Consider the following 26,689-nt stretch of genomic DNA (forward strand, 5'->3'; position numbering starts at 1 on the left):
ATGATAACCTGGTGATTCCTATACCAGAAAAGCATGATTTCATTAATTGTTGGAAATAAACATTTCTGGTCTGTTCTAGGAAATCTTATCCAGTCCTCATACTCCACTGTAAATGCTGCCCACTGCAAAATACCTGAAGGTACTGGCAGAAGTAAAACAAATCTGTACCAACATACTCCTTCAGGGCCAACACCAACACCAACATACTGCCTCAGAACTGGCAGTAACAGTATGGTGGAAAAATCAGCTTCTTCCCAATAGCCACCAAATCAACCCACAATCTTTCTGCTTATTTACCAGACAGTCCCTCCTGCAAGCAACCAGTTGAGTACTGACTCCATTCAAATGAGCTATTCTGGATGCATCTAGCCGAGGAGAGCAGTGGTTGAAACATGCTACCCATCTACACGTTATAACTCTACAGGGTGAGTTATAATGCTTTCTGAATGCATCTGCTTTATTCTTGGATATGCAGTTCAGGTGCATATTTATTTTCTCATGCATATACTCAAGAAAACCAAAGTGATTGAACACTAAGAAAACTCAGATGGGTCAATCAGTTGGTCCTGCACAGAGCACTGAAAAGATCAAGGTGCTGCTGATGTTGTTACTTCATGAACGCACAGCTTCAGTTTGGAAAGCTTTACAGATGCACAAATGCAAGTGAGAAAACACTTAATCGCTTACATAACTGATCAATATGTAAATTAATTTCAACGTCAATAAGTAAAGAGCAAGTCAAAGAAAAATGAGGGAGCCATAATTTGCTTGGCTCTTTGATTGTGCCAAACTCATGAGAGAGGAAAGTGAAATAAAATTACTATCCTAAGGGGGCTGGGAGAGAGGAAGCAGAATAGGACAAAGAGACAGAGAGACCAGTTCAGCAGTGAAACATCTGAACATGGCAAAGAAGCATGACTTTCATCTGAGCAAAAAAATGGAAGGCTCTAAGAGGTACTAAGAATAAGCCAGCAAGCTCAGATCAGCAAGCTCAGATGCTTCTCTGCTAATTAAGGGAATATAAAAGCAAACAGTTCTCAAGCATCACAATGCAGTAAGTATTCTGACTGGCATCAAGTCTCTGCCTAGCATACCCTTTTTCTTGCAACAGCAATGATGCAATTGCAATGTTAGGGCAGTGAAAGAGAACAGAAATATACCATGCTATCTGCAGTTCATCAGCTGGGGCATTCATCACATGGTGCCACATGCATCATAAGTTGCCACTTGTAGGAGACTGGCTCACCAACACTTCCCAGAGTTCAATAACCACCTGTGCAGGGGAAAGCATATGTGTGGAGATTTCTTTGGGAGCAGATGGCTTTAAGACAAAGGCCCAGGAAGGCTGCTCTGTCTAGGGTGGCTCTAGAGGAGAGAGACTCCTACAAGGAGAGGCAACTTGCTGAAAAATCCAGCCAGCGGCTCTGGCACTGCCAGAAGCACCCTGTGCTCTTCCCAGTGGTGAGGGGCTGCCTAGTCCCAACCCTGCTCAGTTCTGTTAATGACCTTTTTCCCTGCCTCCTATGCAACACAAATACAGTTAGCCATATTTGCAAACCTTTCTCCAGGCAACTGAACACTATTTAATCCTACACATTTACCTACAGTTCTGAGCCAAATGCTCATGGGCATGACCAAGTGAATAGCTGTTCCACTGCTCACAATTTGCCTATAAGTGCCATTTGAATTAACATTTCTATAATTTATGTGCAGAGCTGAAGAATATTATTTGAAAAAAAAAAAAAAAGACTTTGAATTCACAGCGTATTGGCACGTAACTCTGATTTCAGCAACGTTCTCCTGAGAGACCTTGTACCTAATGCTTATAAACATCTCCATACAGGACCAGTAGCATTGTGTCCAGAAGGAATCAAAAAACTTGGTTTCCAGTTGTAGCACAGCTCTATCAGTGTTTCACATTTTCTTTTCCAACTTAAATTATTCTTTGGTATGTAGCATTTAAACTTTTTACTTTTTTTTTTTTTTAAGCAACATTTGTTGTAAAAGTATGTAAAAAAAAGTATTTTTTACATAGTGTTCAAAGAACAATCACAAATCAGTTTTTAAAGGATATATGTGTGTGTATATATATATATATATACACACACACATATATGGCCAGGCTGAAAAACCGGAAGATATATATACACACACACACACACACATATTTCTTTCCCTACATTATTTCATTCTTCTCTTTCTCCTTTGAAGACTGCAACAGTACAAACTTTGAACTGGAATGCTCTGATGAACCCCATTTTACAATGGAGGAAAAAATGAGACTTTTCTTTTCCTATGATGATATTTCCACTGCCATAAAAAATACAAGCACTTGAAATGCTGAGCCTGTACTAAAACAGAGTAGTTCACCACACTGTATTTCAGCACTTCATAAGTATGATGCAAAGAAGCTTTCACTGCCAGCTTGAGGCTAGTTATGGTGATTCATATAATCTTAAATTGTATAAAAATCCTTTGCAGAGGGACAATTTCAGTTCACCATTCACCTCCTGTCCTAGTCTAACTTCATAGTCAAACACGAACAAATTAAGCTGTAAAATCAGGAATAAGACCCATAATAAGGAGCAGGAAAGATTTATATTCTCTTTAAACTGGTTATCCATGTAGGATTTTGTGCAAGTAGCAGTTACTAAGCTGAGTTCCCTACTAAATCCTATACTAAAATGAGCTCTTCAAAAGTATTGCTTTTTCAGTATATGTAATTTCCCAGATGAAGGCTAAGGGATACAGCTGATGAACTGTCTCACTGGAAGCTTCTTTCCTTTAATTTTTATTAATTTATGTTTTAATAAAAAAGCAGGGCAATTTTCAGAGTTCTTTTTTTACATTCCTGGTTGAACAGGCAACTGAACTGTTAAACAACCTCTTCTCTTTTGGAAGTCATAGTCTGCCTAGAAAAGTCCATTTAGATCAGTTCTGTCTATGTTACATTTCTCATTCAGCAGTTATTATCTCCTCTTGATTTAAACCATTTTTTTTCTTTCAGATCACTGTATCATAAATCCAAATAACTGAACGCATGCCCCATCTGAAACTTCATTTCATAAGACAGACATGCTATGGTTACCCCTTTGGTAAAATGAGAGTCTACTAATAGCTCAATTCATTTATCCATTTATTTTTATCCTTCCTCTCCTCAGTTTGCTAACTTTCTCAACTTTTCTTTTAGTTCAGCTCTCAATGTGTTGTTTTTTTTCATTTGTTTTTGGTTTTTAATATATTTTTCAGATATTCTGGGCATCTTCAAATGTCCATAAATACACAGAATTTGCTCAGCACTCTTGAAAATCATGCCACAAAAATCACTGGTGCACAACTTCATTTTCCACATGTCCATAGCACTTCCTGCAAATGTCCAGGGCTGGACATTAATTTAGCATCTATGATATAATTAAGCTCGAGATCAAAGCTTCTCAAAGTGCCACCAATTCTCTCTTTCTTTGTAAGTGAAGACAATCATGTAAGTGAAAAGACTTCACATGTAAGTGAAACTATTCACAAAAGACAGCCAACCTCTGCATCAAGAGGATACTGCTTCAGGGAGCAGACACTTAGATGGCAACATACAAGTAAACAAAAACAAGCATATGAGAGCAAAACAAATTAAGAAGCCTGTCACATAGTTCTTATATTTACTAACTTTCGAAAGAGTTACATGTTTACATATATACCTAAAAATAAATGGTAAGTCAAGTCAGTCAGTATATCTTTTTGTAGGTTCTTTAATATCAGGTATAGTACATTTAAGTACAACAAAACTTCCCTACAAACTAAATTCTTTTGTCTTTAACTCAAGTATCCAAGATGAGCCGAGGGGTTTTCAGGCTTATTATGCCAAAGCTTACTACTTGCTAAGTTGTTATTTATTTTGATTGACTAATCTATAGGGAATTAACTTAAAATATACATTAGGAGGTATCTATCCTCTACAGACGCTTACACAGGCTTGACACCAATACAGCTGCTGAGTGTTCATGTGGTAAACCTCCATGCTCATCTTCTGTTTGATCCAGGTCAGTGTTTGCAGTTGTAATTTTTAGTGACAGAAGTGACCATAACTGTATCTCTTTCTTCCCTATTTCATACTGCTTTCATGCATTAGGCTTATCTCTTAAGCCCACAAAGTGCTCGGCTAGCCTGACTGTTGTCACCACCAGTAGCTCTGGATAGCAGACAAATGGTGCATGCTTCTGTGCATCTTGTAATGTCTCTATCTCACTCACAGGCTGTAGGCTTGCAAATTTTACCATTTTGCCTGCAAAACTGTCTCTAAGCTTGTGTCCAATATCTTCCCTTCTTTTTTACAGCATACATACTGGCATGCCTTTTCTCTGCCAGATCTCTTCCTTTCAGCCAAATTTCAATATTTTTTTTTCCAATTTTATATATTTTTTTTCCTTATATAAGAAAATGCATTTCTATCATAAAGCCAACTGCAGATCCGGAGAATTGATGAATAGGCCCAATATATAGACACATGGTTTGTGAGTTGGCCATGTTTATCTACAAGGAAACTTGTAGAACTGTGAAATGCTTTGGCTGCTGAAGAACCTTCCTCCTTCAGCCCCTGGTATAAAATCTGCCCCTGCTACTCCATAATGCATTCATATATCAACAGACTCTGATTAGAATTTTTTATTTCCTTTTCTTTTTTTATTCAGCTTTCGAGCTCTTCCCTTGAGAAATACTAAATTATCTCCACTTAGCTGATTTCTCATGTTGATATTATTGCCAATACAGAAGTAAAAAATAATTTGAGAAATGAATTATTAACTGGAATCCAATAATTCACATAAAGCTGAAAAAAAATAACAACTTGATCTATTATCATACAGTTTACCTATGATCAAAACAAAGCAGCATTACTACAGAATGGCATTCAAATGCAACATAATAATTTTCCATTCACTGTTTTTATGTGAATATGAATATAAAAGCATCAGCTGATAGATAAATGAATAATTGGTATCATTACCAGAGCAGACAAAGTCCTTCTTCTGAACCTCCGCCACAAGAAAACCCCGCAGGTTGACAGGCGCCAAGCAGAACGTGAACTGCCCGATGGTGCGCCGCTGCCGCAGCCAGTCAGACAGCCATGCCAGGTGGCAGTCGCAGTGCAGGAAGTTGGAATGGAGCCGCCTGCAACAGAGGGAAGCACCCCAAAATTACCAGCAATGCTTTAACAGAAGGCACATAACAAGTAGAAATCTGTCTGTTCTTCTCTACAGTGTAAAAAAGGTCATTGCAGGTTACTGGTTCCAGCTCACTCAGGTGTCCAATGTCTACTTTGCCATATAATATACAAGAAAATGCCCACATAAAAATTGGAACTATTTTTTATAATCATATAATCTTGACCATTCTAGAGAAAAGAACAAACTGAATTTAGGAAGCTTACAAGTAATCACTTTGCCTGTGATTTCATATCAGAAATAACTGCATGAATGAGATAGCTCTGGGTGAATTAAAAGGATGACTTGAATAAACAAGAAGGCCAGGCTGAAAAACCGGAGATAGGTAATTTTTCTGTCTTCTCCCCAGAGGCTATTGAGATGTTGCATGATCTTGTGTTGCCTGTAAAAATTCAGCGATGCCCCTTTTAGTGTGGCAATTTAAGTCAAGCATTCAGATTCCAGACAGGAACTTTCAACTCCTGAGGAAGAAGGGGCCCATGACAGGGTCATGGCACACGGACGTGCATGGACCTGTGGCTCCCTTCCCAGCTTCATGCCTGGCACTGGAGACTTCCAGAAGCCTTATCACATTGGAAAAAAAAATAAATCTGCAAAATCATGAATGAATCTGGTACTTTTAATAGCTACCAAACTTTAGGTCAAAACAAAAGCCCAGGACATTAATTATTTCATTGCTTGTAATGAGTCATGCATTTGCACCGTTATAGCAAAGCTGAAATGATAAAACAGATGGAAAATCCTGTCAGAAATGGTTAGACAAAGCATTATTCACTCATATTACAGGCATTACATTAAAAACAAAACAAAACAAAAAAAAAACACAATTGCTGTGCACAGGATTGAGCTTTATCCATCCACCAAAGGAATTAGCTGTCTATCTGTGAGATCTCCATATGGCAAGGCCTCAGCACAAGTCGCCACAGCGCCCCAGCTGACAGGCCTCAGATTTGCGTGGCTGGGGTGGCAGGTGCCGTAGAAGGCCACAAATCTAGAACTGAGCTTATTCTGTGGAGATGGAAAGCTCTAGACTGCCAGGAGCATCGCAAAATGTAACTGTTTCAGAAGGATGGCTAAAAAAATATATATTTATTTATTTATTTTAAGAGATTCTAAAGCTATTTAATTGACACTGCAGTAAGTTAGATTTCTAGTGAAATGTTTTGTTATTGTGACTCATTAAGCTGCCTGGAACACTTTGTGCCAAGTGAAAGCAAATAAATACATTTACAAAGAAAGGACAACAAGTATCATCTAGCCAGTGATCATCTAGCCAGTGATGTTCTAATTTTCTCATAAGCATTTCATTTAAATCCTCAAATTATTATCCCATCCCATCCCAGCAGTCAACAATGACATTCAGAGTCATCTTCCTTCTGGAACTGAAACCATGCTCATCCCATGCAGCTCCCTGCATCCCAGGCATGGATGTAGGCAGGCAGCAGTAATAAAATTGCAATTTTGCAAAAGGGGAATCTTTCCAGTTCTGTGAGGCTTCCCCCTTCATAAATTCATATAACTAGATTCATTTTTTTTCCCATTTTAGTAGTGTGAATTGTTACCTCTTCGCCAGCTCATCTGCCTCAGCAGACCCCTACCTTTTCATTCGTTCAATTTTTTTGTGTGTGCTGGTATTCTAGCCTGCTTTAGAGAGGAGTCCATTTAGCCTGCCCAGCTTAACAAGGCAGCTTACTAGAATTTGTTTCTGATAATTATATTAATGAATACAGACACAAAAAGACTTTTCACAGTACTTCAAAAGCTCCAATTCTCTATGAACATGAAAAGCACTGAAGTGATTCACTCCATTTTCAGTTTACGCTTAAATAAAAATAATAATAAAAAATAAGTGATGCAATTACTAATTTCAGCAGTCACTCACAAGTGCAGAGACAACAGGACACTTACCATTAAGCAAATAAGTATGAGGGACATGTTTTAACATAAATAAAGCTGTTTCAAGAAAGGAAAGCAGATCAATGAAAACTAACTCCTGTCACTTCCAATCAAGGTTAAAAGATCAATGAAACTTAGCACCAGAAACAACAGTTAAATAAAGAAGGTTACCACAGAAGGGCTGATTCTTATAAAGAATTCTTAAAGTGCTTCAAATCTTACTAGCACTTCCACCCGCAAGAGGTCATGTTCAAGTTGAATGTGCTTTTTATTTTTCCTTCTCTGTTCTTCTTAAACAAGCAGATTGTTTTGAGAGCCACGACGAAAAAGCTATTTATCCACAGAGCCAACACAGCAGAGGCAGCTGCAGCACAGGCAGCCCCAAATATCCTGCTAATGGATCTCGATAGTGTGTAAAGAGGGAAAATTGTCCACACAGCTAGATGGGAAAAGGAGCTTGACCCTGCTTGAGTAACATTCAGACGAGGGATTCTCTACAAGGCCTTCTAAAAGCACGTCTAAACGTGAAGCTTTCTGAGAAGGTAGACAAACTGATGATCATTTTTAAAGAAAATTGTGGAGTCACCAAACTGTAATGAATGTTACTGATTATCCATTTGACCTGAATTTGCATCAACAACCAATAAATTAAATAGTAGGTGTTATTCAGCCACTGTGCCTCAGACAGCTTTCTCCTTTCATGCAAACTTTTCACTGAGGTTGGGTACTAATGCAAATGTAACAGGTTAACATGTGAAACAGAGCCCAGAGAGGAAACAGAATTCTCTAGAGGAAGTATTACAGTATCACCTGAAAGATATCCTCATATAAATATTTTACATGGGTAAACAAAAGCTCATCAGTTTTATGTATGCTAGCTGTTCCAGTATTACTATGCATTTCAACAAAACATGGTTAAATCTAAACATTATTAGCATAACTCTGAACAGAAGATATTCAGAAAGTGCTAATATCTAGCTATCCAAACTTGCTTTACTAATAATTATAATTAATAAATTATTATTTGTGAAAAATGATGATTCAGGGAGAGAGAAAGAATTTTAAATATGAAGAAGCTGAAGAAATTAATAAATACTATTTGAATCCTTTGTTTATCCTATATTAATTGCTATTTTGATGACTTTTCTGCCTCTGTTGAAACCGATGGAAGAAAATACAGAAAGGAAGGAAATAATAAAACATTTTACTGTATTTCCACCTGCCTATGTACGTTGTTTAATCCTTATATTGCACTGCTAAAGAGGGTACTACATGTTATTTGGTAATCTTTGGAGACTAAAACATGCCACTTAATATTGATGAAACTACCTTTACAGAACATAAGTTGAATGAATACAAATGCAAGTTTGTAAAGGTGCCCTTTTAGCCACAGACCTTAAATTAAATTTTCAGCAAATCCTTTTAGAGTCAGTCAGCATTCATGTCCTATAAAATGTGGCTCTCAGAATTCAATATAAAAGCTTCCCTTTATAAATCCTATTTATGACTTCCTTCCTTTTTATTTTTTTGTTTATTTTTGTTATTTTTTCTTTAAATTTTCTTTCCTTAATTACAGCAGAGGGGGATTAGTCAGTGTAAGCCTCCAGGGAGCTATATACAAAGCCATCTCCGAAATTAAACTACAAGGAAAATGGCAGAATGCATTGAGCTCTGGTAACAGACAAGACTGATTGATCTGAAGAGGCCTTTTCTGGACTATGGCTGAATGAGAAAAAGCAAAACTCCAAGAACCATAACCCTACCTTTATCTCCTTTATCCATTCTCTTTTAAAAGAAAAACATCTCGTTTTCTTTTAATTTGTTACATTGAGATTTATGAATGTCACCATTTAATCAATAAATCAGAGGTTATCTTACATAGACTGCCATGCGTAAGAGGCATTTTCTTCAGTTCTGCTAATTTACTTAATATGATTTTACATGTACATATGCAGTATCCCTGCCTCATTTCATGTTTTGGCATGAAAAAAAATAAAGCAGGCTGGTTACTATTTCCCTTTCTTTGCTTGTAAGAGTAAATATACCTTGGTTTCATATTTTGGAATACAAAACAAAGAGACTTTCTTTACACATGACTTGTTCTGAAGCTGTATATATCCTAAAGGAAATGATGGGAATATTTTATTTAAAGAAAATCCTTTTGGTAGGCTATGGCTAAACTGCACAGATGCACAGTCTAATTTCATGGTCTTTGTATTTTGTTCTATTAAAGCCAATCAGAGCTTTTCCAATGGAATAATGCCCAGCTATAGAAAAATTGATATGATGTAAGAGAAGTTTTTATTAAAAAAAGAAAGTATCAGAAACAGTGACATTTTGTTTCAGAACACATCTGAAAAGAAACTTTTTTCAAGTTCTTTCAAAAATTTTATTGTTTTAGAAATTAATATTTGAATTTGAAATGAAGAAATAGGATTTAAACACGGGATATTAACACAATTAAGCAATTTGATCCAACTGATCAGTTTTCACAGTTTTGTGAGAGTGCTCCCTAGCCATGCCACAGCCCAGGGCCCCACTTCGGTCAGCCTGGGGCTGCACCAGGGCCCTTGCCTCACCCCACCCTGCCCGGCCATGGGCCTGGTTTGAGCTTGTCCCCAGCCATCGGGTGATGGCCTGGCCTGGCCTAGCCTCAGCCTGTCCCTGAGGTGGCTGAGGCTGCCCCACTGAGGCGTCTCCTTGGGATGGCCCAGCCTGCCCGGCCTACCCCAGCTCTCATAGGGTCAGGTTTGTTCAGCGAACCTGCTCCTCAAAAGTGCACTGAATTGGTCAAATCTAGAAGGGACTGGAATAAGATTATCACAAGATGACAAAAATTCAAAGGGTTGGCATACTCCCATTATTACTATATTCAAAGGTAATACTTACAGAGTCCTGATCTTTGGCATATGATTGAAACTGGTAACAGGAATGCGGGTGATGTTGTTATTGTTGAGAGTACTGTTAAAAAAAAAAAAAAAGAGAGAGAGAGAGAAAAAAGAATAACAATGATCAATTATTTACATTTCTTCATCAACACACCATTTACAGAAACAAGCTGCTTCAACTCTTATAATAAATCTGCCAGGCTGCCAGCAGTAACACATGCTGACCAGTATCTAAGACAATTTGTGACATGTCAGGAAAGATATTTTCAGGGCAAATAACAAATAGCTACATAAAAACAGAGGAGAGTTACTGTTTACCATGTCCAAGTACCAAGGAGCGTGCTAAATGAATTTTTACCCACTATGAAAAAAGATCCAGACTTATTGGTTAAGCTGCCACTTTGCTTGAAAACGTGGTGCAACTTGAGTGGAGAAACATCAGACTTGTATACTACAAGATGAAAGCTTTGGACTCAAAGTACTCTCTGACTCCAGAGGAGAGCTGTTGACTCCCATAGGTTTGTTAACACAGCCAGCTCAAACAGACTTTTTGAAAACACACAGATGGATGGGTTCTATTTCTTTGGTTTCCTTATGAAAAAAATATCTGGATAGTGGGATGGACCATAATAAAGTATGTCGTGACCCAGGCATGTAAGGATTTCTGCTACTCTATCAAAGCAGAGCTTAAGGAGAAAGAGCTTAAAGAAAAGTGATCTCAGCTGCTGGTAGGGATAGCCCCCCCTTCTCTTAATGCTTCTTATGAAAAATGAACTGACTAGATTATCATCAGCTGCGTGTGCTGCTCCCATTTATGTCGCTCCTAATTATATCAATGACTCTCTAGCAAATTAGGAGCTATAAAGTTGATCAAGATGGCACAGGAAATGGAAAGCACTCCAACAGGGCATAATTGCCATCCTCAGAGTGCTCCAAATCTGTAAATACTGAAGCCCCATTTGTCATGAGAACTGATCGGGCTGATGGTGGACTCTCTCCCTGTCCTGGCATGGCAGCTCCTGCCGCTGACTGCAGCTGCCTATTTAAAATGCATGGTGCCCATAGCACCACTGCACTGAGCAAACCCTGCTTTACAGAAGGCCACAGCACTCTACAGGACCACTTTGGTAGAAGACAGTCCTGTATCTGTGTATGAGGTGAAGAAAGTAACTGCTGAAGGCACATTACCTTTCCTGAACTATTCAGTTGTTTTGATGCTACACATTTTCAAAGGACATTTAATCGAAAACACTTGAAATGTTTTACTGAAGGTAACTAGTCTTTCTGGTCATCTACCAATCTAAAAACATTTTACAGTTCTGCCTAAAAATCACTCGGCAAAACCATCATCCACAACAGTAACGGATTAAAGTTAAATTAGATTATATCATACTACCTTTGCTACTACTTGATTACCTTAATGGTGCAAGACCAAAGTCTTTTGTCAACAGTCAGCCAAAACAAGCATGTACAACAAAATTTTAAAAAGTGAACAAAACCTCTTATAAGGGCACGTTTCTGTTCACATCAACACACCCACAGCTCAGTAGGTATATTTATTTGCTATTTGCATCGCATGCATGTTTGGAAGTTCAAATGGGACTCACAAATCGATTTTCTAATCGCACCAGTATTTTTTTCTGCAAACTTAACAGTGTAATTCATCCCCTGCCTCAGTTACCTGCTACATAAATAGGAGCTATGCACCTGGTCATAAGATTTTAGGTACACTGATAAACCGCAGCTGCGTGTAAAGTCAGCTCACAATAATTAAATCACATACACATAGCTGATGTCTGAATAGGTCACGCAGGGCACTACAGGATTCAATGGAAGCCAAAGGAATTCAAAGGAGACTTTCTCTTAATTTCAGAAGGGTGCGGATTGGATTCAGGCAGAACAGAATATGGCAGCAAGCTTCCCTCTGCACTGAGGGTACAGAACATATCCCTGTCCTCCAGTGTACTTTTTCATCTGTATGTGGAAAGGTCAGCCTTTACTGTGTTTTTATGAATGAAAAATATTTTTACATTTCTTAAAATATTTATGTTTAATAGACAAAATGTTATTCTAATCACACACAGTATTTCTACTTGCAAAATATAAGATGATGGCAGCTTAGTTTTTGCTCCCAGCAAACAAAAGCTTCCTGTAATTCATTAACAAATAAATAACCCTGCTTCTAAGAATCCTATGTCCAAGCTGAATTAATATATTACTTAAACAAAAATTTCAGGGATAACTCTAACTGGTAACTATTACACAGATGACTTAGTAATATATTATTTCATTGATATTTAAATGTTAACCATAATGAAGTCAATAAAACATCTATGATAACAGCAATTATTTCAGGACAAAGAAGGCCAAATGCTGCAAAGGGCACTAATTGGCAGTGAGCTGCCTGCACACAGCCTGGTTGTAGCTGAAGCAATTTAACCCTGCTGCTCTGTGTGCAGCACGCACAGCTCCAGTGCAGCTAGTTTTTAAATAGTGACATTTCAGGTAGAGAACTGCCCTAGAAGCACTTTGCAAAACTTTCTGTTACACACATGAAGTTATCCCAGCAATGATTTTTAAGAGTATGAGTCCTGACAGGGGAAGGCACACAACATAATAGCATTTTTAACATGTGAAAGTAAGAATAACTTCTGCTCCGGTCACTCCCTGGCAGCTGCAATGCCCTGTTCTCATTTCTATCCCTCTACAATTCAAATCCATTGAAAAAGATGTACAAACATCAGGAAGCTGTGAGAAACATAAAACTTGCAGAATCTCCAAACTCCTTCAATGTTGTATGGGGGAAACTTGTGTGATGCTGAGTTCTCCGCAGCCTTACGCCTTCCACCTCTTCCAGAGCCCTGTCCTTTGAAAAAGCACTACATATAGAAGTCCTCTCCCTGTAAACTATTCACATCCAAAATGCTGAATCAGGAAATTGAGGTTATAGACAATATTATTTATGCCAGCAAACTTCCCACCTTGGGCCATGATCCTTGTAAGATCTTGCAAGCTAAGCAGAAGCAGACTGCAGCAGTCCTAAGGATCCTCAAAGGACTACTTGGAAGAAGCATAACGGGGGATCAGCAACCTTCGAGGTGGTACATCCTCCACCAGTATGAACTGTCACGGTCCTACTGACTTCAATTTACAACCCCAGAGGAACTGCTCTGCTTTTCTGCCAGTAGCCCAAACTGGCTAGAAGCACGCATGGTGCCTCATTGTTCCATTTGAAGAAAAATGCTGATTTATAGCCCTGACTAATCAGATTTTTGTAAAGGAAAAAATGTTCACTCTGCAATCCTGCCACAACTTGGAAACAATTATTTGCCTCCCTCCTCAAAGTTCTTGTGCAAATTTAACCGCGTACAGTTGCATTTTTTCTCTTCTGCCTTGCGCCAAATTCACCACTGCAGTTCACTGAGAGAGTTGTTAATTCTACACTAAATTTAATTAAATTAAAATCATTAACCTGCAGAAATCACTCCCGTATATGATTTATTATTTTTCTTTGTTTTGCTTTTAAATAATATTTATGCATTAGTTTTTAGTCCTTTCTTCACACTCTTGAACAGGCCTACATTAGAGAAAAAACTTACTCCTAATACTAGAGGAAATCACACAGATTATATGGAAGATACTTTTGGAAAAAAAAAAAAAAGGAATGGATTTAAATTTTGAATCCCCCTAATTATACAAGTGTTATATTTAAAAATCTCAGGAACTATAAGCATCCCTTCATGTTCCTTGGAGTAATTCAAAGAAGCTGTCAGATCAATAGTTAAACACTCTCAATTCTTTAAATTACAGAGTACACAGATTTTGTTTCTCTTACTTGGAATTAAATTAGTGATATAATTAAGAGCATATAATGAATATCAGAATGACTGCTGACTTATTCATCTGGAATAATAATGCTTTCATTACAATACATCTACCCGCTCTGTTCCACTTAAATACTAGAAAAGGATCTTCTGGCAATGATGTCAGAAAATAGTTAAACAACATAACAGAATTATTTGAAATATTAACTATTTCAATTCTTCAATTAGTACTTCGTTAAGTACAATGTAAGTTAGCAACCATCTTAACATTTTACGGTCACATTTCATGTGGGAAAACATCTAGGAGGGTTGTTTGTTTTTGTTAAGCACATAACACTGATCACAGTAAAAATACCTACTACATCCCAAACTAAAAAAAAAAAAAAAAAAAAAAAGATAAATTTTATCACTGGCAAATGGTAAAACCACTATACGAATATCCATTTTCCTAAGTACAAGACATATTTGTAATGGACATACATCATGAGCTGTACATCGGTACAATACCCACAGTGATGCTTCTCATTTACAGTCTGAATGGATTAGGTTAAAAGAGATGGGGAAAACCTGTCTTTTTAGGGCACAGCTAAAGACATCCTATGTTCTTTGACTGCAACAGGGACTGAATTTCTCCCACATTCCATTTCTGCAGCTGATTAGCACAAACAGCTAATTAAATTGAGAAATTATATGGTAGATTAAATTTCTGATTAACACTTTTGTCCAAGCCGTAATAGTCATCTTCCACCGTTACCAGAGGTCTGCTGTGTTGGCCATGCAGGTTTTTGACATGCACCAGGCTTCTTTTGTGTCACGTTTTGCAATATATTCAAAATTTTCAGCCACAAATATTTAGACCCACACACATTCATACCCACCAGAGAAAGAAAATCTGAATGTACACAAAAAAATAAGCATACAAACAAGCTTAACATTGTGCTATATACTGACAACTACTGGTAAGTAAAAGGAAAGAGATCTGAAAAAGAGTTAGATGTATTTTTGGTTTTGAATGTCTTCTACCCTTATAAACTGGAGATTCTTTAGCGGCTTCTAAAATACATCATTTAATAGCGGGAATCCTGCAAACATTTCATTTGGCAGTACATACTTTGGTGTGTCTTTGGGCTTCACAACGTTTTTGTTGTTGTTGTTTGTTTTTTCCTGCTCAAAACTCTCTCAACATGCTGCAGAAAGAACAAGTTGCTGAGTTCCCTCATGGTGTGATAAACCCGTATTTTGAAAGAGACTTTGAAACGCGTGGCTGTACCCTGCAGCAGAGAAGCGAAACAGCACGGCTGCTTGGGAACAGCCATCTCAGGCCCTGCAGCACCGGTAGCACTAACAAGTCTAACATTTCCTTCTGTCTCCTTCAATTACACCGCTGCTTTATCACAGTATGCTCGTTGGCTGTATATGTAATCCGTGTGTTGTGTGTCCGTAACACCATGTAATTGGGCGTAATGCAAGATTATTATCTATGTGCATGCAATGGATAGCTACAAATGGTGTTATCTGCAGGCTGGTAGCATTCCCAAGAGTGAATTGCTGTTATAATCTCCGATTACTGCTTCTCCCCTAACTGCCATGGTTTCCCTGCTTCCTATCCCCAGTGCAACTATACATTCAGTAGATGAGACTGGAAAGTTTATTACGACTTAACCAAGGCATCTCCAAGCATAATTAAAGCTTTCATGTAAATAGTTTTCTTGAGAACGTTGTTTCTGTTTAAAAGTGGGTGAATTGATGCAAAAATTCCCTCTGAGCAGCTCACCCCAGATGGCCAGTGGAGCTAGAAGGGAGCCCAGCAGCCTTGCTGGGACAAAAGGACAACTTCTCAGAGCCCAGAGCCTTGAGGGGGAGGGAGGGGGGCGGAGGTCTGGACCGGCATGGAGCTGGAGCTGGATGCTCCCAACAGGGGTTGGACAGGAGATGACAGCTGTAGACCCCTTCCAGCCCTGAAGCACCACCTAATATAACTAACAGCATGGGCAGTGTACCAGTTCCAAAGACTGAATCTAAAGCTATTTTTAGTAATAAAACCAAGACTTGATTAATGTTTGTACTTAACTTAGAGATTGTAGAGAGAAAGGAGCTGTATTTTCAACAGCCTTAAAGTGCTATTTTTCACAGAGATTGGAGAGAATTTGCATTAAATTAAATATTTACTACTTTGTATGGCCTCTGATGGAAAAGCAAAATGGCTTTGGCACTCACTTGATCCCTCAGCACTGAGCAGTTGTCCTCACCCTTGACTTTCAAGGCATCCAAGATTTGCTCTTTTTAGGCAAGGCACAAAACCTGACCAGATCTCTGAGTTCTGATGAGCCCTGAGCCCCTCTTCTATTCAATCCTCTGATCTCCCCATGGCCTGGTTAAATTAAAGCCCACAACTACTGTGCGGGCATGTAATGAAAGCAACTGATGCTGCACTGATGAATCCATTACTCTCAACTGTTAGAAAACATAATGATCTCACAAGGGGCCTTATTCACTGACATACAGCAGTAGAGCTCTGATCTGACACCTCAAATTAGCAGCAAAAGCAATAACAGCTGGGATTTTGTCTCAATATTTGTACCCAGCTCTAAAATGAGTTGGCACTATGCAAGTGCTATTTTTAAACACAATGTTATCCCAGGCAAATAATCTTCTAAATAGTCTCCAGGTGACATGTAAGATCCACAGAAATAAATAAAAGTAACTAGTTGCCAATTTGTGGTTTCTGTTCTAGTATTAGTCTTTGCTGATATGCTCACAAATGTTCTCATCACCGCAACATGAGAGGCTCTAGCATCATTAGCTTGGGAAGCTGATGTCAGACATCTGATGAGTCTTGAGGATACAGAGAAAATAAAATATTCTTTTTAGAAATGTATGAAAAAGTAAAATAAAATAAATAAGCTTAGTATGGAATTACAGACAGAACAGCCAGAAACATTTACTGCTACAACTCCCTGATTCTTCCCATTCTATGACTGATTTTAATTTGCATTTAACTTTCAGATTTTAGCTATTTGAGCTTATTATAAAGGCCAGATGTTTGAGGCATATCGATTTTTTTTTCCCTTGAAGGAATGATATTACTTCTAAACACATCAGGCTTTGGGGCAATTGGGTTGTTGTAATAGGAAGTTCTTTTTCTTTTCTTTCTTTTCCTTTCTTTTTTTTTTTTTTAAGAAATAAATAATAAATATTTTTTAAAAATTATTATTTACTTTATTTATTTATTTTAAATTATTCCTGTTGCATCCCCAAGCAATGAATGTCCCTCTGTCCTCCCCAGAGACTTGGCTGTGCCTTGGCTGGAGTCTCTGGGACTGGCAATGTCAAGAACCAGGGTTACGAGCAGAGGAGAAGGAAGACAGGGCTGCAGCTGAACAACCGGTGGGCAAACCATCTGGGTAAGGAGCCTGGGACCAGAAATCAGTGTGAATGGATAAAAGAAGTGAGAAACAAATCATCTGGGTCTGTACAATTAAAGATCCTATTGTTGTACAAATACAACTGGGAGCGAAATTGAGGATTCTTGTAACTGATGTCTGGTCACTAATGCTGAAACCTTTCTCATATTATTTTAAGTTCTGCATTTGTGTTGCATGTGCGCACACACACAATTGTGCTGGAATTTACTCGCTTACACTAACAAGCAAATTAATAAAATATGCTAAAACTAGATAAAGTAGAAAATAGAATAATAGAATAGAATAAGGTAAAATAAGCTGAGCTAAACCACAGTAAGTTAAAGTGAGATTATACAGAGGATAACTGTACACTGTTCATTTGATTGTGAGCTTTGCTACATGTCAAGTCAAGAACTGTCACTCACGTGGTCTTACATGAGATGTCTTCTCACTTCCCCTTAATGAGGTTTCTCTTTTTTTCTTTTTTCTTTTTTTTTTTTTGGGAAAATAGGACGTATCCATTTTCCCAAATAATCAAATCACCTCTATCAGCTGTATAAAATGCAGATACCAGTTGAATCTTCTGTTTCCATCTAATTTCCATGTCTGGTGAGGGTTAAAAAAGCTTTTCAAAGAAATTTCAATCAGCTTTTAAATCTTTTACAAGATCTTATAATTCTAGGCAGAAAATACATATTCAACAGGGTCTGAACGGAAATTTAGGTATAAAAACATCAAGACAAAATCAAAAGAACACGGGTCAAAATTCCTCTGCAACCATTTTATTTTAAAATTAAGGATACTCCAATGGGCTGTTTTTCTAAAGTCAAAAATGGCATAAGAAGTACTGCCTTTACTTATTTTCGAACCAAAAATATTCTCTCAAGTGTTTTCCCAAAGCCTACACATTTTTTGGTACACCATATTGGGAATGACTGCTATGGCTCTAAGCCCCAACTACATCCACAATTTTTTTTATAAGTATTTGGACTCAGAGAATAAAAAAAAAATATTTATGCAAACACTGAGTAAATGTTCTACAGCATCAGGGTGGTTTTGATTTCCACAACTGATGTTTCTGCCTAGAACTATGGGAAACAAGTACAATTATCATAATACCGAGATCAATGACAACTGAAGTCAGTGCAAATACCGCTGCTGATTTTAACAGGCAATGAATCTAGTTCCTGCAGTCTGCTTATTTAGGCACAGATTTTCAGTGGAGGCAGAGGGATCAAAAATATAATGGTGTTCAATTTCACTGAGAATTTGCAGATTCATTTGAAAGTCCTTTGTCTGATGAATTAGTATACTTAAAATAATATTAGAAATATATGTCTTTAATATAATTCATTTATTAAATAGATACACTTTTTTGGGTTATATAGAGATCTCTTTTAGTAAATATGGATCTTGCTGTTACACAACTGGCTGCTTCTCAGATACTATAGTTTGTAGATTCAGTGTCAAAATCGATGGAAACTGGATTGGGTTTTCTATGTATACAGAGGTTTGAAAGCCCACTGGAGTGTATTTATGGAAAGGATGAAAAAGAATCAACAAGGCAGAATTTTATGCATCAGCACTTTAGCAAAATAAAATGGATTTTGTAGCTTCCTGCCTGAACAGTTGCTTCTGTTTAGTCCTTTCTGATGCTAGAGAAGCCTTATAGAAACAGTCCAATTCAAACTAACACTGTTCAACCCTATAATTTGAAAGGAGCAAGCAACTTCTGCCATTTGCTCAAGATGAAATGCCTTTCATGATACAGATTTCCAAGATCAAGGTAAAAGGTTTCAGCGCTGAGTTAGCTGAGTGCTGTGGTTTCCTTTCAGGACCTCCACCAAAATAAATTCTAAATAAACTTATTAAATATGAATTGGAAAGGAACAGTATAATTCTTCTGAAATTAAATAAAGAACTTATAAACTACTATAATTAACATATCATTTTCTGGCATACCCAGACCTGAAAAGACATTCCAAGTGATGCACCTAAGTTGGCTGTCTTTTCAGATGTAGAAAAAGTGACAAAAAAAAAAAAAAAGAAAGAAAAAGAATAACAAATTAAAAAAGGACTTCTGTATTCATTGAAAGGGGCTGTGTTACAACATTGGATGAAGTGGCACTCACCCTGTGCCAGCCTGGTGCCACTTCATCGACTGCCGCAATGCGACACTGCCTGCGGGACTGCAGATTCCTGCAAGTCCCACAGTGACCGCTAGGACCAAAGGAGGGACGAGCTGTCAAACTCAGGTGTGAAGCATGGCAGCTGCTTGTGAGGCAGAAACATAACAATGAACAGAAATGGCCCTGTTAGCAGTTTAGCCAGTGTCTGGGTGTCAGTGCAAAAGGTTTAATAAAAGCCTTTTAGAAAGCAGGCGACTGGAATACGTGGAGCGTGGGCTGCCAGAACCCCTTGTTTCTGTTTCCCTCCAATGGCAAATCTAACGGGTACTGCAGGCAAAATTACACCCATCATTCCCCTTGCCAGAGCAGCCCCCCTAATTTCAGGAGCCCAGCACCTTGGCTGCCCCTCAGTTCCCAATACCATTGGGATTCCCACTGAGAGTGCAGCAGGAGGACATTTTTAATAGCACTGGTAATATGGCAAAGGGCACGGCACAGCAAGGATCTGCAAAGGCAATCTCCACTTTGGACAGCAGACAGAAGAAGAAAAGAAGCAAACCTTGTAAAGAGGGAAGTTGAGCCTCTATCACCAAAAACCCCTCCCCAAAGCACAAGAGATGCAGACAAATATTTGCAAAATAATTTTAGATTCTAAAAGTACGTGATGCCCCTACTTGCAATTCATACATGTTCTAAGTCAAGGTTAATGCACAGTCTAATATAAATCTGCATGAATGATAGGGAACGTGTGATATACGCATTCTGTGAACTTAGACCGGCATGTATGAACATTTTTCAAGAAAAATTACCTTTTATAGAAAAAATAATTATTTTGAAAAAAAGAAAGCCAACACATAGTTCCTGGACAAGGGCAATTACGTGTTTCTTGCTGAAGCTGGAAAGGGATCTGCTTTCCATCAGGAATTAAACATCAAGTTTTATTTTAATAATACATTAGACAGCACTTGCATGGATCGCACAGGAAAATAGTCAATATGTTTAAAAACACCTTCCTTTCCCATTTTTAAATTTCTCCCAAACACCACTTGCCCATGAGAAGCAGCGATACCTGCTTATATTCATGCATGCATATGCAATAAAGCTAAAAAATCATAACCATTTGAATATCAAATACTCACAGTGTTTCATTTGTGTTCAGTCCAGAGTGAAAACGTGCCAGATAAAATATACACGAAGAAAAATTTGAAGCACTCACGATTTGTTCAGGAATATTCTACGAGCGCAAGAAGCAGCTACATAAAAGGAGTCAATTGTTCTCCATATTTGACTGTTCACCTGTAATATCTGTACCCCTAGCAAATAAAATATAACTGCCATTGCGGATGATCTGTCCTAACTGCTTCACACTAAGTATTAGCTGAAGCACCTCACCTGCTTTCTAACGCCCTAGCCGTGGATGGGAAGACAGGGTGTCTCGCAGATGAAATGGACCCAACCCTTTTAAGACACCGCTGAAATTGCCCAAGGAGCCAGTCAGAAGCTCGGGTGTGCGGAGCGGACTACCCCCTCCCAGAGCCCGCCCAGCCTACAGCCTCCTCTTGCACCAACGGGGGCTTCTCAACGGCCTTCAGGCGTCGTCGCAGAGATGCTGCAATGCGGCAATTTATTGATCGCAGTAGCCAAGTCCAAAGCTGAAAGCCACGAACAAGATCTGCCTTTCCACCCTGCTTTTTCCCTAGACCACCACCAAAAAAGCACTTTCGGTGACACACACAACCTAAGATTCTAATGGCAAAAGAGGCGAAAACAAATCTAAATTACCAATCTGGTGAACAAAGACCTTGTTCAATGCATGCTCTTATATCCCTTCATCGCAGCCATTGACCTGTCTTCCACAACGTTCTCTATTGTTTTACCCTCAAGCAAATCCCCATCTCAGCCTGTCTGGCATCTGCAAACCACAGATTTCTCCCACCCTCTAGCACCATGAAGACGAGGGATATGTGCAATTTTTTAAAAATTACTGGCAGTAGTGTTCTTTATTTCCTTCAGTGGCTTTATTTGGCCACTTCATTTGATGCTCTTTCAAGCTATTTTCTGTGATATCTCTAACATATGCAAGAGCAACATGCTACATTACAACAAAGGTTTCTGGATAACCAAACATACAACCTTTTAAAATATCTTGCTACTAAGGATCTGCAGATGACCACAACATGGCCAGCCATCATTTGCGCATACTGAAACAAAGCCTTCAGCCTATCCACCCCCTCAAGAAATACAATTCAGGTTTAAAAGCATCAGACCAGTTAACATGAAATTGCTTCATTTATGATAACAAAATTAACATAGAAATTGTGATTATTTGACTTCAAATTACTTTAAAATCATTCTACATTTCTTTCCTTAATGCAGCTCTTAAATGTTCTTGTTTGTTAAACAGAACTGGATATGGTATGTAAAGAAAGTGCAATTTACACTAATCATATACCTTTCTTTTTAAAGTCTTTGTAATTATTTTTCACGTGTTTCGTCATAGCATAAAGGTCTAATTAAAACATACGTTCTTTTAACATGTCTGTGTTAGGCACCCAAAATATATTCTTGTATTTTATGCATAACCTTGTGAATAGCAGAAAAAATACACTATTGGATTTTAGATAAGAAGCTTCTGCATATGCATTTGTTTAGGTGTAAATGTAATTATCTACTTCATTTTCAAGCCAAATATCTACATCATACTGTTTTGATTTCAAATTCATCACAGATACAATATTATTGTCCAAGCTAAAAATGTTGGAAAATGCTGATAATAGTACCCTGATCCCAGCAACTACAGATCAAGGTTAAATATCTGACACAATGCTTGATGTGTCACACCAACAATTCTCATACACAGAGCTCTCATGCCAATTGTAACTTTTATTTCCAGAGAAACCAGGTGTTTGAGCTCTCCCTTCTGTAAGGATTGACTACAGCTCCGAGCCTCTCTGTTGTTCTACCAGCACAACGGAGAGGTGAATGCAGCCTCTGAAAAAGGCAAACTATTGATACGCCTATAGACCATAAACAATACCTTTAACTGCATGCAAAGGAAAAGTGGCAATCTATATGCTTTGAATTTTTGTTTTAAATTGGCATTGTGGTGATTGACCCCAGAGTCAGCGGCAGTTGCTGCATTCACTGCCAGCTTTGGACTTGGTGTCACAGAAGGGCTGAGGACTTCCTGGTGTATTGGGTGTTGATAACACCAAAGCCTCTTCCACACGATCATGCAGCCTCCTCTCCCAACCAAAAAAGACTTTATTAATGCCAGTGGGATTACATCCAGCTTGTCTGGGGAGTCACACAGTAAATTGTGAATTATGGCATAAAGTGACTACTCATCTACTTTGAACGTATTACTTCCCCTCGTAACTCCATCATCAGCTCAACTTCATCTGCAAGGAGCTTTATTCCCATCTCAGCCTTCAGCTTAGCTTTTGGATAAGGTGTTCAGCTGTATGTCTGCATTAAATATACAGTTGAGTGTCCCCAGGATCAAGTCATTCACATTCATTTGACTTTCAACAGGCAAAATGCTTGTTCTACATCTTCTATATTACTGACAAAGAAACTATATTAGTCAAAGGGGAGGTAGGCCAGGTCACAAGATGAGCAGAGCGTACAAATGAAACAATTAATACCATGGAAAAAATGTTTGCCAGAAATCCCTGTGTCTCAGGGAGTTTTGACTTCGGAGTCTCTCAGTGCAGTGACTGCAGCACCAGTAAAGGACTTGCACTATGCAAGCTGTAAACCTGGGCTTTCTCAAAAAGCACATTGGTCAGTGATTCATGAAACTAATAATTCTAACCTGGCGCTGCTCTTATCTTGATAAGTTCTGCAGCCTGCAGGGCTCCAGGCTATTCTTAAAGGAAAAAAAAAACAAAACAACTCCAACCTAATGGGAGCTAGAGAGGAAAATGAGCACAGGATTCAAATACTGCATATGTTCCAGGAGAGAAAAAAACATTTTCTCAATATATAATATGGCACCCACACTGAGGACTGATAGAAATGTTCATCAATTTGCTGGGACATGCCTGGAACACTGCAGAATTAGAAAAATCATTGATCAATGAATTTATGCAAATATATTCCCCCCCCATAAAGACAGAGTTACATTACATCTGTAACAGGCATCAGTGATTTTCAGAGGGCCTCAATTGCCTGCTCTTATTTTATCTCAGCTGGTCTTTGATATAAAGCCTGTCACCATGGTGCCATCTGGATAGTGTTCCTTTCACCATGCTGTACTTCCAACCTCACATTTTGTAATAAGTTGTAGAACAGAGGTTATCTCGGATTTCATTTCCATATCTTGAGCAGTGATGCCAGATCTCCCACGGAAATATGTCAGCAAATAAAAACATTCCTTATCAAGCAACTGTGTGAGTACCCCATCTTTCCTCTGTCTATTCAAGCTATTTATTTAATTTCATCAGGGTCCATTGGGGTGCAGTAGCTCTCTAAAAAGTTCTCCAGAAAAAAGGCCTTTCTCATCGCCAACTGATTTATATAACAGAAAACTTAAAAGAGTAACAGCAGTATTTGGGAGCACAGAAAATGTGCACAGAAAATGGGGATACTTTTAGAAAATCCAAGCTGTGTTCCCTGTTTTGGGGATTTCAACTACTGGGTAGACAATTCAATTACTCATACGCTGCCAATAACTACTCCAGTTTTGTTTTTATCACACACACACTATGCACATGCTGACTGATGAAATAACTAAAGATTTTTAACTATTTTTTATTAATTTACATACATTTAAACTAACATATAACCTCAGGTTTAAAAAATAAAAAGGTTAATCATTCTAATTTTAATGTACTCAAGTTAATACTTATGTAAATAAGTAATAATACATATGTAAAACAGCTATGTACAACGTTTTTAGTAGAAATCTTATTTTCATTATTGTATTTAGGTATTTTGGTATCAGTTATAGGAATTTACGGAGTTCAAATTTGATCCTGATTGCCTCAACCTATCATAATTTCCAGCAAAATAGAGGAGGAAATCACATTTGTGTGGCATTTTCAGGCTTTCATTAAGCTATGACATCTCATATATTTAAAATTATGTCATGACTTTAGCTCCCTGACTCTCCAGGTTGGGAAGGCAAATAAAAATCTTCTATCTAGTGAAGACATGCCCAGAATAGCATTTTGCAAATAAGCAAAACTGATCATGTAACTGGATGTTCAGCATACAGATGACAACCATAGGAAACAATTATATCCCGTCTGTAACAGAAAATAACAATTAATTTTCATAAAAGTTCTTAAAAGTTTGTTAGGACAAAAAAAAACAGTGTATTATAAGCTCATGCATCCATGGCAACTCTGTGTGAAATTCCAAATATTACTAAAATTTTTATGAAACTCAATCCTTTATAAGACGAATGCATGGGATTGAAAAATTAAAGCATGAGTAACCATAGTGCATTTGTAAAATACTTGCTAGGAACGGATGCTTTACCCAACATGCAGAAGAACTGGGGGATGCAGACTGCCACTGGCCTGGCAGATCAGATGTGTCTCGCACAACACAATTTGGTGCTGAATCAGAGTTTGAAAGAAAACAGCACGTAGCACTGCATGCTCCTGGACATTTATCGCGGAAGCATTCCACAAACAAGACAGAAGCACTTTGTGGAAAAAAGGATATACTCAAATGCTGATATAGCAATTGCAGTTTCTGGTTTCAACTATTATTATTTTTATGTTAAGATTTCAGAGATGGAAGGGTGGAGTGTTTTCATTTATTCTTACTTTTTTTTCTTTTTTAAGATAAAATATTTAGGGCTCATTTGGAATTAAAGTTATGATTTCAAACTGTTGAGGATATTTGGGTGACTGTGCTTGTACTTCTTCAGTATTACTTGTGCATGAATTATCATGATTTTTCACACTAGAGTGCTCAGAGTTGAATGGCGGATTCCTGCATGCATATTTTGGTGCTAGACTCTTAATGGCAGTCAGTGCTCATTCATATCAAAAAGCAGGTGAAGCTCAGGAAAGAGGATTTTTTTAAGGCTGTGAGATTTGTAAGACTTACAACTAACACAATTAACAAGCAAACCCTAATACTAGATTTTCAGTACTAGATCTGTAAAGCAAGAACACATTTATCTTCTTTAATAAAATTATATCAACAATCGTCTTCATATTAGCTCTTGATTCAATAATATTTTTTGGTTTAGAATTATTTTTTTCCTCAGAAAAAAAAAAAAAGCAATGAATAAAAGATGTTCAAGCTCCCGTCTCTATTAGCTATCATCTTAAAGTAGGAGGAAAAGCAGCTTTTCAATGTTAAACAAGGAAAATGCTCCAGGTAAGTTGCCAACAATGACTCATAATTCTTTCTATCCTGTCCACATGGCACTACTACCATGTCACCACACTGTTTCCAACCTATTCCATTAGAAACAAACAACCAAACAAATAAATAAATACATATATTTGCTACATTGAGTTCTGTATCTTGCTGAGAAATGGATCCTAAGAATTAAGTATTGTTCAGCACTTAACAGACTAATGACAGCAGCATGACCATTTGCTCAATCATAATGGTTTATCCAGTTCGACTGGGCTTTTCGAATCATCTTGAAATTAATTCCTTTTATTTATATATCCAATGAGACTGAAGGTGAAATTCTGAGCTCTGAATTAGTTTTATGCATTGCACGGTTGAACATTTGGATATGAAGCTATGGTGTAACACATTTGTAATCTATAACGGGTATGTCTTATTGCCACACCCCACAGGGAATAGTGGACAATTATTTTGAAGGTTTTATCTTTTTTTTTTTTTTTTGGTAAATTATCGTAACTCGCTTACAGCTACAGTAATAAATATTTCTCAATAACACTGTTATTGCCAGGTATTGCCAGAGGACACAACTAAAAATTAAACAGAGCAGAAAACCTTCTACTAAAAACAACAGTTCGTGAAAGTTTCTCACCAATTATTTCAACTTTTCTGCACATTGCTATTCCAACAGGTCATAAGTTAATTAATAACTTGAGTCGCTCCTTTAAAAATACATGACACTGCTACATGCTATTGCTATATTAATGGTTGCACACACCTTTCTATCTCTTGGAATGCAAGAACAAACCCAAGAAAGTATGTTTTACCATCTTACAAAAGGAGGGAAAAGAGGGACATCAACAAGAAAAACCCTACCTTGTCAACAGAAACAAATCTTTAGGGGAAGCAGTACAGAAAGTCTGATGCAAAAATGAACAAAAGCAGCTTCAATCCAAAGCTACAAAGAAACGATGCTTAAGTAAGCTGTCAGTTGTGCATCATTTCTCAGACATT

At 37.8% G+C, this 26,689-nt stretch overlaps 1 protein-coding gene across 1 annotated transcript in view; it reads right to left on the bottom strand.

The window, feature by feature from the left end:
- Positions 1 to 26,689, bottom strand: part of SLIT3 (slit guidance ligand 3) — a gene marked incomplete at both ends in the record, with an annotated part of 518,009 nt that overhangs the window by 194,279 nt on the left and 297,041 nt on the right. The window contains 2 exons of the mRNA XM_084295482.1: positions 4,997 to 5,160; positions 9,999 to 10,070. Of these exons, the coding sequence (XP_084151608.1) occupies positions 4,997 to 5,160; positions 9,999 to 10,070 (236 nt within the window). The remainder of the gene's footprint in view (positions 1 to 4,996; positions 5,161 to 9,998; positions 10,071 to 26,689) is intronic.

The sequence above is a fragment of the Netta rufina genome, assembly GCF_964035555.1.
Source record: "Netta rufina genome assembly, chromosome: 14".
In the NCBI taxonomy this organism is placed as follows: domain Eukaryota; kingdom Metazoa; phylum Chordata; class Aves; order Anseriformes; family Anatidae; genus Netta; species Netta rufina.